This window comes from Schistocerca nitens, chromosome 4 (genome assembly GCF_023898315.1).
Source record: "Schistocerca nitens isolate TAMUIC-IGC-003100 chromosome 4, iqSchNite1.1, whole genome shotgun sequence".
Taxonomy (NCBI): Eukaryota; Metazoa; Arthropoda; class Insecta; order Orthoptera; family Acrididae; genus Schistocerca; species Schistocerca nitens.
The window spans coordinates 692,329,980-692,345,024 of NC_064617.1; the positions used below are offsets into that span (position 1 = coordinate 692,329,980).

Genomic DNA, 15,045 nt, shown 5'->3' on the forward strand with positions numbered 1-15,045 from the left:
ACTTTCACTGTTTCAAAAATTATGTGCAATAATCGTTAACAGTATTATTATATTCAATACAGAACGGCTTTCAGGTATTTTTATTTTCCCCGAAAAACTGGCCAAAAAGGCGAGGCAAGAATTCTCGTTAATGTCTGAAGCAAGAAGCCTCGTTTCAGGAATGAGTGACTAACAGAACGAAGACAGCTGAACCGTTTAGATATATACCAGTAATATATTCCTGACGTTACCAGAATGGGGGCGATCTGAAGTAAAACGAATTCAGAAAAAACTCGAAACAGCTAGTAAAGCATTTTTTGAGATAAATGGTTTTATTTAAATAAAGAATTTACTAGCGATCTTAGCTGTTTAGAGTTTTTCCTGATTTCATGTAGCAGTATCAACTAAGCCTAAGTAATTTGTAGAAGAAACGGAAGAGGTATCGAAAAATTTTGTGTGTGACTCGGAACGCCTGTACATTGGACGTAAACTGGGAAAGAAGTGCTGTTGTAAAAGACCAGAGAATGCAAATAAAGACTAAGGAAAATCAATGACAGACTGCAAACCATTGCTGATAGAATGCAACCGGCTACAATAGCGACAGCGAACCAGCCAAAGTCTCGGACGGCGGTGAGCAAATACTTTAATTGCAAGTGTATTTAATATATTAAATAAGTTCAGTGTCCCGCATGCTATTTACGGAAATTTCTGGACAAGATTCTGAGACAAGTGTGTCATGTTGTTGGGTGCCCAGCGCCTGCAAAAACGAAACCAGGGCGAAAGGACGTCGTTTCATTAAGAACTTCCTTGCAGCAGTGTCGGGAAACGACCCGAGGAAGCAGGTATCCGGAACCGGTCCATACGTCCCTGAAAATTCCTGCGTTTATGTCCGTACCGGTGCTGCAAAGGTCATTGGCTGGAGCACCAAGGGGTTGATTTGGGTCGCATAACGCCTTGCCATACAATCCGCAGAAATGTTTGCGTCGAGCTACGCCTAATACGATCAAAGAAACGTTTCTGAAACATGCAGTAGAAAGGCCGTAAATTCTCCGGAGTAATGTGTGTGTGTGTAGATAGCACACTTGATGACATGCGCAGAAAAACGGGCTAAACCTCAAATGTAAAAGCTTAGAGATAAGTATTGCCATCTGTTGCGGGATAAGGGAACTATCAAAATTGACATTCGTCGCACCCATGGTGTTTACATTTGAGAGTTTTTCCGCGCATGACTTCAAACGAAGCAATTGTTAACGTGCACCTCCCACTTCTCTCGCCCCCCCCCCCCCCACCCCTCTCACTCTCTCTCTCTCTCTCTCTCTCTCTCACACACACACACACACACAGATTTCTTACATGCAGGGGCTTGTGTATAATAGATGTGCAGCAAAACATGGAAGTATTTGTTTTTCAGTTAGTTTTTATTACTAACTAAAAAGATTTGAGAGGTGTTCTGTTTTCCTGATACCTAATGGTGTTAGGCATAGTTATAAACGATTACTGCAGCTTTCTGAAGCATTAACATCTGTAGTTTTTATTAAGCAATTGGTAGATGAAGTACCTTCAGCCATACAATAACGAATCACGTACCACACATGTAAACCAAAAGAAATTTGTACAGTATAACAGTAATACTAGCTGTTTTGATCGCTAGCTGTTGTGATCAAAGTGAATCAAGTATGATGCATTAACAATCTTATTCATCATATTTTGTATCTGTTGTGAGGTTTTAAGGGATTTATATTCCCAGTATCTAGATTATTTGTTAATTTAAAGCTACAGGAAATACATTAAACATATTTCCTAATTCTTGGACATCTCAGTTTTCTGGTTCATTGGTGTGAGTAATTAAGGGAAAAGAAGTCTTAGTACAGGACTCCATAATGACGATTTGAGTAAAGTACAAAGCCTATGTGGCAATTAAGTTTGCAACTATACAGTCACCAAAAAAAAAAAAAAAAAAAAAAAAAAAAAAAAAAAAAAAAAAAAAAAAAATGTTAGAACTGCCATTCATCCGAAACTGATTCCTTAAAACTGTAAGTATCATTTAGGAGTAAATGTTCTGTCATGTAAGTTTATGCGTTCTTAATATCCATGAATAGGTCATAAACATCCCTGATCATCTCAGACTTCCAGCTTTCACAGTTCAGTACAAGCACCCATAATGCTTAAGCTTTCTTCGGTGGCTGCCGACAACTAATGATATCTTTGTCAGTTTGCAGTACAGCTTGTAACCTGATGATGGGCATTCTACGTTTCAGGCAGAGCAGTAGTCATGTCTACACCTGTGTCGGCTCCCTGCTCCTCTGGAGGACCCACCGCAGCCTCTGGCCCACATTCTCAACCAGCACACAGCCAACCGGTTGCCGAATTTAGGGATGCCGACCACTACCGCAGTGCGCTCAGCCCACTGTGCATGACCGAAGGCAGTCATGAGATCGTTAGGCCGAAGCCCAGAAGGTGAGTAATACTTACAGTATAAAGGTTGATAAAACAGAATACAGTGATAGGAAACATAAGATGCTTACATCTTGACATCATTTCTATTGATATCATGGCAGTACAAAAGAAGCGAGGAAAAAATAAGTTTCTTTCAATCAATTCATCCAGTGTTTCATATTAAAACCCAAAAGAAAGGGGTTCATGTAGTTTCAAACTCATTGGAACAGCAGGGTGGCTACAAATATCATTTCAGTAAATTTTTTCAAATTTTTGTATATTTGTAGTATTAAGTCTATAAACTCATGCAACGCAAATTTTTGTAAAACTGTAATGAGTCATATAGGAGAACAGTTCTGGCAAATAATTATTTAAAAATAATTGTATTATATTTTCATTATTTTCTTTATTTTAATATAACTACTAGATTTTACTTTTGTTAAGCGTGCACTGACACTTTTTGATACAATATGCTAAAAAACGAACTATACACAGTTTACTTTTTGAAACTGTATTAGTCTGCAAGGTTCCAAAACAGATCACTGATGTACTTCTAAGAATCAATCAACATTTAACAAAGAGGCAGAATACCTAGTATAAAACATCTCCACTTATCTGGACAGTGTGAAAAGATAAGATAAAGTTATAAGCTAATGACGTTCAAATTCGAATGTGAGCTTCAGACTTAATTTACTTTTTACCTCTTTGCAGAATTTACAAATCAGCTTCATTTGCAGTACGCCATTGTGACTTAGATGAATTATAGTTTTCCTAAAGTAATGTGAGAAAGTGACTTTTGTGAAGTTGTATTGTTATTTATGGAGGTAGTGAGCAACAATTGTTGACATTATGAGATTTACTTGGCAAGTTTCTCTGTTACAAGTGTAGTGGACTAACTTGCAAATGTGAAGCAGTCAGGCAGCTGATTAACTGTGAGAACTAGGAGGAGAAACACACTGCTCTGGTTTCTGTGGGAATCTGCCAACACGACATGAAAAGAGAAAGGCATAGCTTTTCCTCTGCAGTATGACCAGCTGAGATGAGTAGAAGTGCCTAGTGTCATGTGACAGGTTGGATGAAAACACTCTTATAGCAGATCTATGCAAAACTGGAAATGTTACATGCTGAATGATAATTTTGTGAACTCTAAAAGAAGTCAGTATTTGTTGTTAGCTTCTATAAACACAACCATTGAAATTGGAGTAAATATTCAGCTACCAATTGGAAATAAACTACAGCTATTTAGTATAACTAAGGAGACACAAGCTTTTTTTCAAAGTATTACTTCTCTTTCTCATTTATCGGATGAAATTTAGCTGGCATAATTATGAATAGTGTTTAAGAGGGATAGTGAGGTTTACTGTTAACACAGTAGGCCTACACAGACTAAGTCTCAGTTATATTTGTCTTTTGTTACTGTATAATTGATTTATTTCATATCCCTGTTGGGATCCACAGAACACAACAAATGAATGAATTAAGATTATAGCTCTGAAAAATCTTCAGCATGTGATCTTTGGACTTGGTATCATATGTTGCAAAACTGAACATTTACTTTCTACTGTTTATCTTCAGCCAAAAGGAATGTTTTAAAAGATTATGAAAGCTAGAGATTCAAATTCTGTATTCTTCTTCTCCTTTTTGTTTGTGTACTAGCCACATATTACCAGTCAGTCACTGTTTCAGCAGTTGCTACATACAAAACATGTATTCTTTCAGATACATGATTCATATCAGTTTGCAATTGGGAGGAGTGTTACTCAAATTTCCCTCCAGTGATGCAGATTTAGTTTATTTTGATTTCCATGAATCATTTAATACATATGCTAGGGTGGTTCCTTCTAAAGTATGTAGTCTGTTACTTGAATCTTTTGAATTCCCATTAATGGATATGCTAGGGTGGTTCCTTTGAAAGTGACAGAGTCAGTTTCCTTACTTATCCCTCTCCTACTGTAATTTGTCCCCTCCCTCTAACAATACCATCATTGTCAGAATGTTAAAACCTCCTTTTCCTTCCTTCAAATTAATTTTTACTACTATACTTTGAATTAGGATTTTCATTCAATTTACATTCTGTTTAAAACACGTCTGTGCATAGCAGTAATGGATTTGTAGAATTATGTATAGCTCCGAGAACATATACACTATCTGAATGAAAGTACCCAGACACTGCTATGCAGTGTGAAATTGAACACTAGATGGCATGAGAGGTGGACCTGCAAGTGTAAAAGGAGGCAGGGCGTATTGTGTTGTCAATAGAGATCCAGTAACAGCACAGTGGGTGAGTTATGAGATCTCAGCGATTTTGAATATGGACTGGTCATTTACCTGAATAACAAATCCATCAGGGACACTACAGTCTTCCGAAAACTGTCCAAGTCAATTGTTGGTGATGTAATTGTGAAGTGGAAAAGTGAAAGAACAACCACAGCTAAACAAAGATCAGACATACTGACAAATATGGACTGTTGTGTACTGAGGAGGATGTTTATAAAAAATCCATGAAACCAGTCAAAGGAAACACCTGAGAGTTTCAAAGTGCTACTAGCATCCATACAGTACAGTGACTTTACATAGTGAATTAAAAAGAATAAGGTACAATGGTTGAGCAGCTCTTCATAAGCCTAAGTTTGTGTGTTCGGTGCTACATGATGCTTGGGGTGGTGTAAAGAGTGATTCCACTGGTTGGTGGATGACTGGAAAAGAGTTGTTTGGAGTGATGAATTACACTATACACTGTGGCAGTCTGATGGAAGGGTTTGGGTTTGGTGTATGTCTGAAGAACATTACCTCCCAACATGTGCAGTACCATCTGTGAAATATGGAGGAAATGGTGTTACAGTATGGGGGTGCATTTCCTGGTTAGGGTGTGGTGCCCTTATTGCACTTAAGAAAATGCTAAATATGGAAGAATGTCAAGACATTTTAAAACATTGAATTCTGTGTATGGTAGAGAAACAGTTTGAAGATAATGATTATTTGTATCAGTGTGACTGTGCACCCTATCGCAAAGTAGCATCTGTGAGGCAGTGGTTGGTGGTTAGTAACATTCCTGAAATGAGTTACCCTGCCCAGAGTCCTGACCTCAATCCAATGAAATACCTTTGGGTTGAGTTAGAATGCTGATTTTACTACAGATCCCAGTGCCCAATATCACCACTTGTATTCATTCTTGAAGAAGAATGGGATGCTGTTCCTTTACAGACATTCAGACATGCCATTGGAAGTGTCCCCAACAGAGTTCAATCAATCATAATGGAGATGGGTGGATACAAGCTATATTATGTTCACTAATAAATGTCTGGATACTTTTGGTCAGATAGAATATAATATTAAATATTTGTAACTTACCCAAAAATAGTAGGAAACGTCTGAATAGAAGGTGGAAAACTGATAAAGACACACAGTTTACTTTTTTGTACTCATAAAAGAACCTGAATATATAATGTAATGATAAGTAAAGTGGTAATTAAAGGCTTGGGAAGAAAAGATGAATACTAATGCATTGAAATGCGGCTGCATTGTTGATTACTGGGAAATATGCCATATGTGTTCAACAATAGTCGTAGACGAAATATACAAAATATTTATTGTCTTTCAAGTTGGTTACATCACAGAGAAACATTAAGTAATGCATAATGGAATCAAGTAAATAAAGACAGTAACAATACTGGAATGTAAATTCTAGAAAGTAAGATAATAGAAAACAATCAAGGCATGGTTATAAGACTATGTATGACAGATTAATCTCAAGTGACAGGCACTCAAAGAAAAACATCTTGCAAATAATTATGTTGATAAATCAAAGAACAACTTTCAGGATGGGTTGCACAAACATTCTTCAGACCACTACAGAACACTCATGTAGAAGACTGCTAATTTAAAAATGAGACTGGTAACCTAGTAACATTGTGCATACACTCACAAATGCTATAATTTATCTCATGCCTCATCGAAATAGGAGAGAAAATACAACACATAATAGAATAATAGTATCTTCTGCCACACTCTTTTTAGTGATTAATGAAGTATAGATGCAGATGGAGAAAAAATAATAGAAACAAAGTTCTATGAGTTTGTGTTCAAAGCCAAAAAATGAAGAGCATTGAGAAATTCAGTATTACCTTGCCACCTATGAGCACTTCTCTGAGAGATAAACTCAATCAATTTAAATGGATGGCTAATCTTTGAAAATCTGAACTGTGCTCTGTGTTTGACAAATAATTAACAACCATTTTCGACTACAGTGCTAGATGTACTCCTTAGCTTATTACAGGGTTTGACACTTTTCCCACAGATGCATGTAACACTGCAAGTGTTGTTCAGAAGGAAGTGTACTTCCTCCTCTGTAATTACAGTATAAGTGGTCTGGCTTCCTTTCCTGAATGCCCCCAAGGTCTGGGTCTGAGGAGAAACCTTGAGTGAGTGTAGAACTGGAAGCAGGGCATCACACCGGGAGAAGCCAGCTGCTGCACAATGGGAGGAAGTTGAGACCTTGAGTAGTCCTGCTTCTGACTTCAGCCAGCAGTGAGCTCTGAGAGCTCAGTGGCAGGAACAGTTGCCAGTGCAGTGCACTCAGCAGTGTGGTGTGACAGTGTCAGTCTCTTGCCGGTGCTAATGGATTGGGAATTTGTGTAAATGATTTTTCAGTTTTTGGTTCATAATATGAAGGAAATAATAACGACATGTGGCTTTCTCAAGATTTATGTTAAATGTGACTATTGTAGGAAATTGTAGTTGTGGTTATAGTGAAGTGAATGTACCATTTGAGTGGAAATGAAAATTTTGATTCAGATCTGTTTTTAAGTATAGCTGGAGCATTTTACAAAAATGAGATTGTTGTTGTTAACCAGAGATGTCTTGTAATCATAATTGCCAGTGTGTATTATGCAAGGAACTCGATGGATTTTATCTTCATGGAGATTTTATGCATTCACAAGTGTCAAATAGTAATTTCATCCTTAGACGACCTGAAGAAGGCGTACAGCATAAGGATATTATCCATCGAGACAGGCAAACTAGTTCATTTTCGTCTATTTTGGACAAAACATTTTATTTTATAAAACCCCAAAGGAAGTTTTTACCTAAAGTGAAACTGTCAAGGACACCTAAAAAATGTCAACAAAGGCTTGGGGTGGATATGGGCAGTAATATGTGGCATTTGTGTTCAGGCTGGTCTTCTTCCAGTCCTGTCGATCATAGAACACGAAATTTTGCAACAGACTTTAAAAATCCACTAATAAGTGGAACTTACAATGCAGACAGTGAGAATACTAGTTGCGTGTCAATGGCAAACTGTGAAAGTGAAATCAATCAAGACTGTGAATCACAGGGTGGGTATTCTTACAATCCAGAGACTTCTTATGAACAGTTGAACATAAATAGTGAAAGTGAGAAAAGTAGTTCAGAAACAGATTCAGCTAGTGTAAGCAGTATCACTTACTGTGAAACAAAACGTGACAATTTCTTTAGTTGTGAGTGCAAATGTAATTTTTTAAATGAAAACATACTTAAAATACCTAGCATTGATCGTATAGAAATTGGGGACAGAGTTATAGTGAATGATTCTCATGACAGAAATATTGATCATTTAATGGAGAAGCTACAAAGCATAGAACTGACAGAATCTCTTGCAGCTACTGAAGATAAATCAGTGGTCAGCAGTCAAATTTCACCAGACATTGGGTAAGTTTTTGAGAAATAAGCAACAAAAAAAATGTAAATTCAAAGAAATTAAGGAGGGCATCTACAACCTGGCATAACAATTAATTTTTATTTCATGATTTGCTAGATCACTGCATGAGGATGTAACTTTTTAAGACTAATGCCAGATGGAAGCTTTCATGTGAGTGTTCATAGTTTTGAATCCTGATTGTGGTGGATTACATATTTTGTAGTTGGTATTATAGAATCTGCAAAAATGTAAATTATTTGAAAAGACATCTTTTGCTGTACAGCTTAGTAGTAGTGGGTATTTTTGAACTACTGTTTTAGAGTTAATTATATTTTTAACTATATGTTACATATAATGAATGTGAGTTCAGCACTAGCTGTAATCACATTTCAGCTGAAAAAAAGTGGAAAGAAGGGAAGTAAATATGTAAGAAAGAGACAAAGCTTAAAATTGGAGGGGTGAGTCAGTTAATGGCATTTATTTTTCATAGGAGAGTGGTGGTATATTCATGTGTATGACTTTTGGAGGATGTCATCTCATCTTAAATTGTGTTCTTTTCAGTGAATATGATGATAAAATGTGTGAAACATTACTGATTTCGTATATGGAAGAGTCATACACTATGTCAGTTTGAAAACGTGGAACCATCACATCCCTTAGACACATTTTGGCACTCATATTATATGAAAACTGTTCTCTTATGGGCTTTAGGCAGTTTTGAAATGTGTGTAGATGTAGGTTATCCAACAAGTGCTCCTCAAAGTCTTCTAGAACATGTCTTGTTTCTGGAATTTTTTGTGTGCAATGGGAATTATTTATCTGAATTTCATGTAAAGGGACCAAGCAAATGCTAGCACCCTAACATTTTATTTCCCACACATTTCACTCAATGAAGGATATTACATGTTAATTGTACAACTGCAATCCAGATGAAAGTGAACATGGATGTCTGATATGTTTACTAGGGCCTTTCTGATGTATTTGGATGATGGCATTTATATTACAGTGTCTTATTTTATTGCACTCCATCGTGTTGGTAATGTACTTGAAAGTACTTCATGCTTGTTTTATTGAGGTTTGAGCTTCATAAATTACTTTTGCAGTAATTCTTCAAGCAGTTTAAGACACTAGAACGTTTCAGTGATAGATTGTTTTCATTGAGTTCCCATGTGACAGTTATTCAGTCATCTGCATAGTTAACTGCCTTGCTATTGTATACTGAAGATAGATCGTTAATATATAATAAGAACAATAAGGATCCTAGAACTGACCCATGGGGCACACCACACATTACCATAGCTGGACTAGACTTGTACTTCCTAATAACACTAGCCCCTTTGTGTTCAGTTTGTGTAACCTGTATCTGTCACTGAAATAAGAGACTTTTACCTGTTCTTCTGATACCATAAGCTGAAGTTTATTAGTAGCAGCTCATCAGAAACTATCAAAGGCAAGTGATAGATCAAGGAACAAACATACCACTCTTTCTTTATAATCTTAATTTCATTAATATTGTATGTACTAGGTCTAGTTCACATATGGTAGTTGGCATCGCGTAAGCTTTTCTAATAGCTTGCTGTGTTTCTTGTGATACTTTCACTTTGACAAGAAAGTTTTCTTATCAGTAAATAATTTTTCTAACCTTTTAGTGACCAATTAATTTAATTTCAATTTTAAGTAGTTTTAAACTTTGTTGGTAGTGTTTTTTTGTGCAATGGCTTAATATTAATTTTAATTCTCATGGAAACGTACCTTCATTTAAACTTTAATTGAACAGATGAACTAGAACAAGAATGAGTTAGTGTTTGCTTTTTTTTTTAAAGTAATTGAAGACTTCATTTCACATTTTATTTATGACTGTCTTGATTTCCTTTGTATCTGTTTCATGCATATACACTGACTTTTGCACTCAGAATTCATACCTATGAGCTACCTGAATTTTTTAAATGATATTACTGGCTATACAAATGTTTGCCATCGTTAACACTTTACTCTGTGGTTATAAATTGCTAATGCTAGGTGGAAATATGATACCATCCACACAAGGAGGATGCTACATCTTTTTAGTTTCCATAGTAAGATTTTTGTGATCTGTCTGTTGTAGAATCTTATAGTGTATTGAACTCAAACGTAACAAGGTATCTCAAACATAATGACCTCCTCTCTGCCAACCAGACTGGATTCCAAATACATCAGTTGTGTGAAAACCAACCTGTGTTTGTCGGCTATGATATCCTGAGAAAAATGAATCAATGCAATATGATAGCTGCTGTAAATTCTTGAAACGTGGAAAAGCATTGGACTCAGTACCTCTCCAACACTAATTAACAGAAGTAATATGATAATGTTATGAAAAGGATAAATTGCTACTCACCATATACTGAGTCACAGATGGGCACAACTAAAAGACTGCTATGCATTTGAGCTTTTGGCCAAAAGGCCTTCTTCTAAAGTAGAAAGCACACACACAATCCACATAAGCACAGTTCATGCACACGTGGCCAGATTCAGCAGCCAGAGACAGTGTCATGTTTGTGTGAGTTGTGCTTATGTGAGGTGTGTGTTTTCTATTTTAGAAGAATGCCCTTTGGCCAAAAACTCAAATGTATTGCAGTCTTTTTATTGCACCTGTCTATGACTCAATGTCTCCACTGTATGGAGAGTAGCAATCTGTCCTTTTCATAGCATTGCCATAAATGTAATAGATTTTCTTTTTGGTGTTCCATTTGTTGCCCTGTTTTTTCTGCTAGCATTAGCGAGAATTCATTGAATTTTGTGGTCAAAGATTTGAATCTAATATCATCACTCTCGCAGCTGTGGAGTTTATTTATTTAATGCCTGACAAATTGCATGTGATTTGTTCTTTGAATTTTTTTTAATTTCTGATAGATACTTATTATTTTTGTTGACATGGTCAATAATTTGGCAGTGTTACATATAGCTTAAATTTTGATTATACTGAGTGTCCCTCCTAAGAGTCATTAGGCACATTTTCTCTAGTGTTTCAGCAGATATTTGCAATTTCTTTTTTATGTTGTGTAGCAGGAGTCAGCCCAAGTAATTACTGCTCATCACATCTTTCATACGACACCCGGTCTCAAAAAAAAGAGTGTGTTTGTTTCCCATTACAAACAAGATCATTTTTAAATCAGAATTTTACGTGCCCATTCAATAGAGCACTCCTAAGTTGTCTAATGCTGTATTTGGCATAGCCATATGTATTACTAGGAACAGTAAAACATGAAGAAAAACAGCAGTCCTGCGGCGACTCAGCAGCTCTGCATGCTTGGCAGTAACTGTCAGCACAGGCCAGGGCTATTCTGTCACTGCTGAAGTGCTGGTTATTCTTCATGTTTTACTGTCCCTGTTAATATAAAGCAATAAAATTAATACCACACTACTCTAATCTGTAACTGCTGTGTTGAAAGGACACATAAAATTTCTGTTTAAAAAACATTTTGTTTATAATGGAAATAAATTGACGCTTTTTGTTGACAATGGCCTTCATGTGAAAGACACAATGAGCTTTATTTGTCTGCGCTGACTCCAGATACACAGTGAAAAAATGAAATTGCAAATATCTCCTGAAACATGAGAGAAAATGCTCCTGATAACTCTTAGGGGAGACACAATGTGTAAAGCTCTCTTCATGGCACAAGATACTTTGATTCCAGATGCTGTTGCCGTTTGTCTTGGCTTCCACCATAATTACTGCAAAAGAAAACTGAATTCATATTTGTGGAAGAATATTTTCATGTAAGAAGTAAATTTCTAATCTATGTGTCCTTGGCAAGATCACTCCCATTGTTCACCTAGTAAATTCTCTCTAGTTTGACTGAATCCAGCTTTTGTGATTCTATGAAACTATACTTTTACCTTCTTAGCTAAATCTAATTGAATGAGAGGGATGCTTTAATACTTCAGTTTGACCATCATGGCCAAACAAACCATTTATTCTGTGGCTAACAACAATTTCATGAAGGATAGTTGGATTTAGAACTACATTATCAATTTCTGTAGAGCTGTATCCTTCTACCCTTGTTCTGAACATTACTGTAAGGGACAAAGCAAAACTAGATATCGACAGATATAGTTGCACTTGATCAGTGTTTTATGTTTTCTTCCAAACATAAATGTGATTAGAAGATCATTATCTACAATGAAATTGGATATTTTGTTTAACATGATGTTGTGATTGCTGTTGTGGTCTTCAATCCAGAGACTGGTTTGATGCAGCTCTCCATGCTACTCTATCCTGCACAAGCTTCTGCCTCTCCAAGTAACTACTGCAACCTACATCCTTTAGAATCGGCTTAGTGTATTCATCTCTTGGTCTCCCTTTGTAGTTTTTACCCTCTACACTGCCCTCCAATACTAAATTGGTGAGCCCTTGATGCCTCAGAACATGTCCTACCAACCGATCCCTTCTTCTAGTCAAGTTGTGCCACAAATTCCTCTTCTCTCCAATTCTATTCACTAGCTCCTCATCAATTACGTTATCTACCCATATAATCTCCAGCATTCTTATGTAGCACCACATTTCGAAAGCTTCTATTCTCTTCTTGTCTAAACTGGTTATCATCCACGTTTCACTTTCATACATGGCTATACCCCATACAAGTACTTTCAGAAATGACTTTCTGACACTTACATCTATACTCGATGTTAACAAATTTCTATTCTCCAGAAACGCTTTTCTTGCCATCGCCAGTCTACATTTTATATCCTCTTTACTTTGACCATCATAAGTTATTTTGCTTCTCAAATAGCAGAACTCATCTACTACTTTAAGTGTCACATTTCATCACATAATTCCCTCAGCATCACATGATTTAATTCAACTACATTCTATTGTCCTCATTTTTCTTTCGTTGATGTTCATCTCATATCCTCCTTTCAAGACACTATCCAGTTCGTCCAACTGCTCTTCCAGGTCCTTTGCTGTCTCTGACAGAATTACAGTGTCATTGGATTTTAATACATGCTCCAAATTTTTCTTTGGTTTCCTTTACTCCTTGCTCACATTGAATAACATCGGGGATAGGCTACAACCCTGTCTCACTCCCTTCCCAACCACTGCTTCCCCTTCATGCCTCTTGATTCTTATAATTGCCATCTGGTTTCTGTACAAATTGTAAACAGCCATTCATTCCCTGTATTTGACCCCTGCCACCTTCAGATTTTGAGAGAGAGCATTCCAGTCAACATTGTCAAAAGCCTTCTCTAAATCTGGAAATGCTAGAAATGTAGGTTTGCCTTTCCTTAATTTATCTTCTAAGATAAGTCGTAGGGTCAGTATTGCCTCACATGTTCCAACATTTCTACAGAATCCAAACTGATCCTTCCCGAGGTTGGCTTTTCCCAGTTTTTCCATTCATCTGTAAACAATTCGTGTTAGTATTTTGCAGCCTTGACTTACAAAAACCGATAGTTCAGTAATTTTCATACCTGTTAGCATCTGATTTATTCGGGATTGAAATTATTATATTCTTCTTGAAATCTGAAGGTACTTCACCTGTTTCTTACATCCTGCTCACCAGATGGTAGAGTTTTGTCAAGGCTGGCTCTCTCAAGGCTATCAGTAGTTTTAATGGAATGTCGTCTATTCCCAGGGCCTTGTTTCAACTTAAGTCTTTCAGTGCTTTGTCAAATTCTTCATGCAGTATCATATCTCCCATTTCATCTTTGCCTACGTCCTCTTACATTTCCATAATATTGCCCTCAAGTACATCACCCTTTTATAGACCCTCTATATACTTCTTCCACCTTTCTGCTTTCCATTCTTTGCTTAGAATTGGTTTTCCATCTGAGCTCTTGATATTCATACAAGTGGTTCTCTTTTCTCCAAAGGTCTCTTTAATTTTCCTGTAGGTAGTACCTATCTTACCCTTAGTGATATATGGCTCTACATCCTTACATTTGTCCTCTAGCCATCCCTGCTTAGCCATTTTGTGCTTCCTGTTGATTTCATTTTCCAGACATTCCTTTTTGCCTGCTTCATTCACTGCATTTTTATATTTTCTCCTTTCATCAATTAAGTTCAATATCTCTGCTGTTACCCATGTAGTGGAGATGCGAGATGCTGAGTTACATTACATTCCATCCTGGATTTTCCATTGTTTAATTTCTTCTGTTACCCAAGGATTTTTACTATCTCTCATCTTTTTACCTACTTGATCCTCTGCTGCTTTTACTATTTCATCTCTCAAAGCTACTCATTCTTCTTCTACTGTATTTCTTTGCTGCGTTCTTGTTAATCATTCACTAATGCTCTCTCTGAAACTCTCTGCAACCTCTGGTTCTTTCAGTTTATCCAGAACCCATCTCTTTAAATTCCCGCCTTTTCACAGTTTCTTCAGTTTTAATGTACAGTTCATAACCCATAGATTGTGGTCAGAGTCCAAATCTGCCACTGGAAATGTCTTACAATTTAAAACCTAGTTCCTAAATCTCTGTCTTACCATTATATAATCTATATCTGAAACCTTCCAGTGCCTTCAGGCCTCTTCCACATATACAGCCTTCTTTTGTGATTTTTAAACCAAGTGGTAGCTATGATTAATTTATGCTGTGTGCTAAATCCTACCAGGCAGCTTCCTCTTTCATTCCTTACCCCCATTCCATATTCGCCTACAACTTTTCCTTCTCTTCCTTTTCCTTCTGTCTAATTCCAGTCCCCCATAACTATTAAATTTTCATCTCACTTCACTATCAGAATAATTTCATTTATCTCATCATACACTTCTTCAATCTCTTCATTGTTTGCTTAGTTAGTTGGCATATAAACTTGTACTACTGTGGTAGGCATGGGCTTCATGTCTATCTTGCCTATAGTAATGCGTTCACTATGCTGTTCGTAGTAGCTTACCTGCACTCCTATTTTTTTATTCATTACTTAACGTACTCATGCATTACCCCTATTTGATTTTGTAGTTATAAGGCCACCAAACTTCACT

The 15,045-nt window shown here is 36.6% G+C and overlaps 1 protein-coding gene across 4 annotated transcripts in view; it reads left to right on the forward strand.

Annotated features, from left to right (window-relative positions):
- LOC126251924 (ankyrin repeat and BTB/POZ domain-containing protein 2) overlaps positions 1 to 15,045 on the forward strand; it is a 671,398-nt gene that overhangs the window by 402,446 nt on the left and 253,907 nt on the right. For 3 of the 4 annotated variants that reach the window (XM_049952673.1, XM_049952674.1, XM_049952675.1), the window contains exon 3: positions 2,238 to 2,436. In XM_049952673.1, the coding sequence (XP_049808630.1) occupies positions 2,252 to 2,436 (185 nt within the window). In that variant the 5' untranslated portion in view covers positions 2,238 to 2,251. Of the gene's footprint in view, positions 1 to 2,237; positions 2,437 to 7,972; positions 8,101 to 15,045 lie in introns of those variants that run through there. The other variant, XM_049952676.1, reaches the window with a different exon arrangement.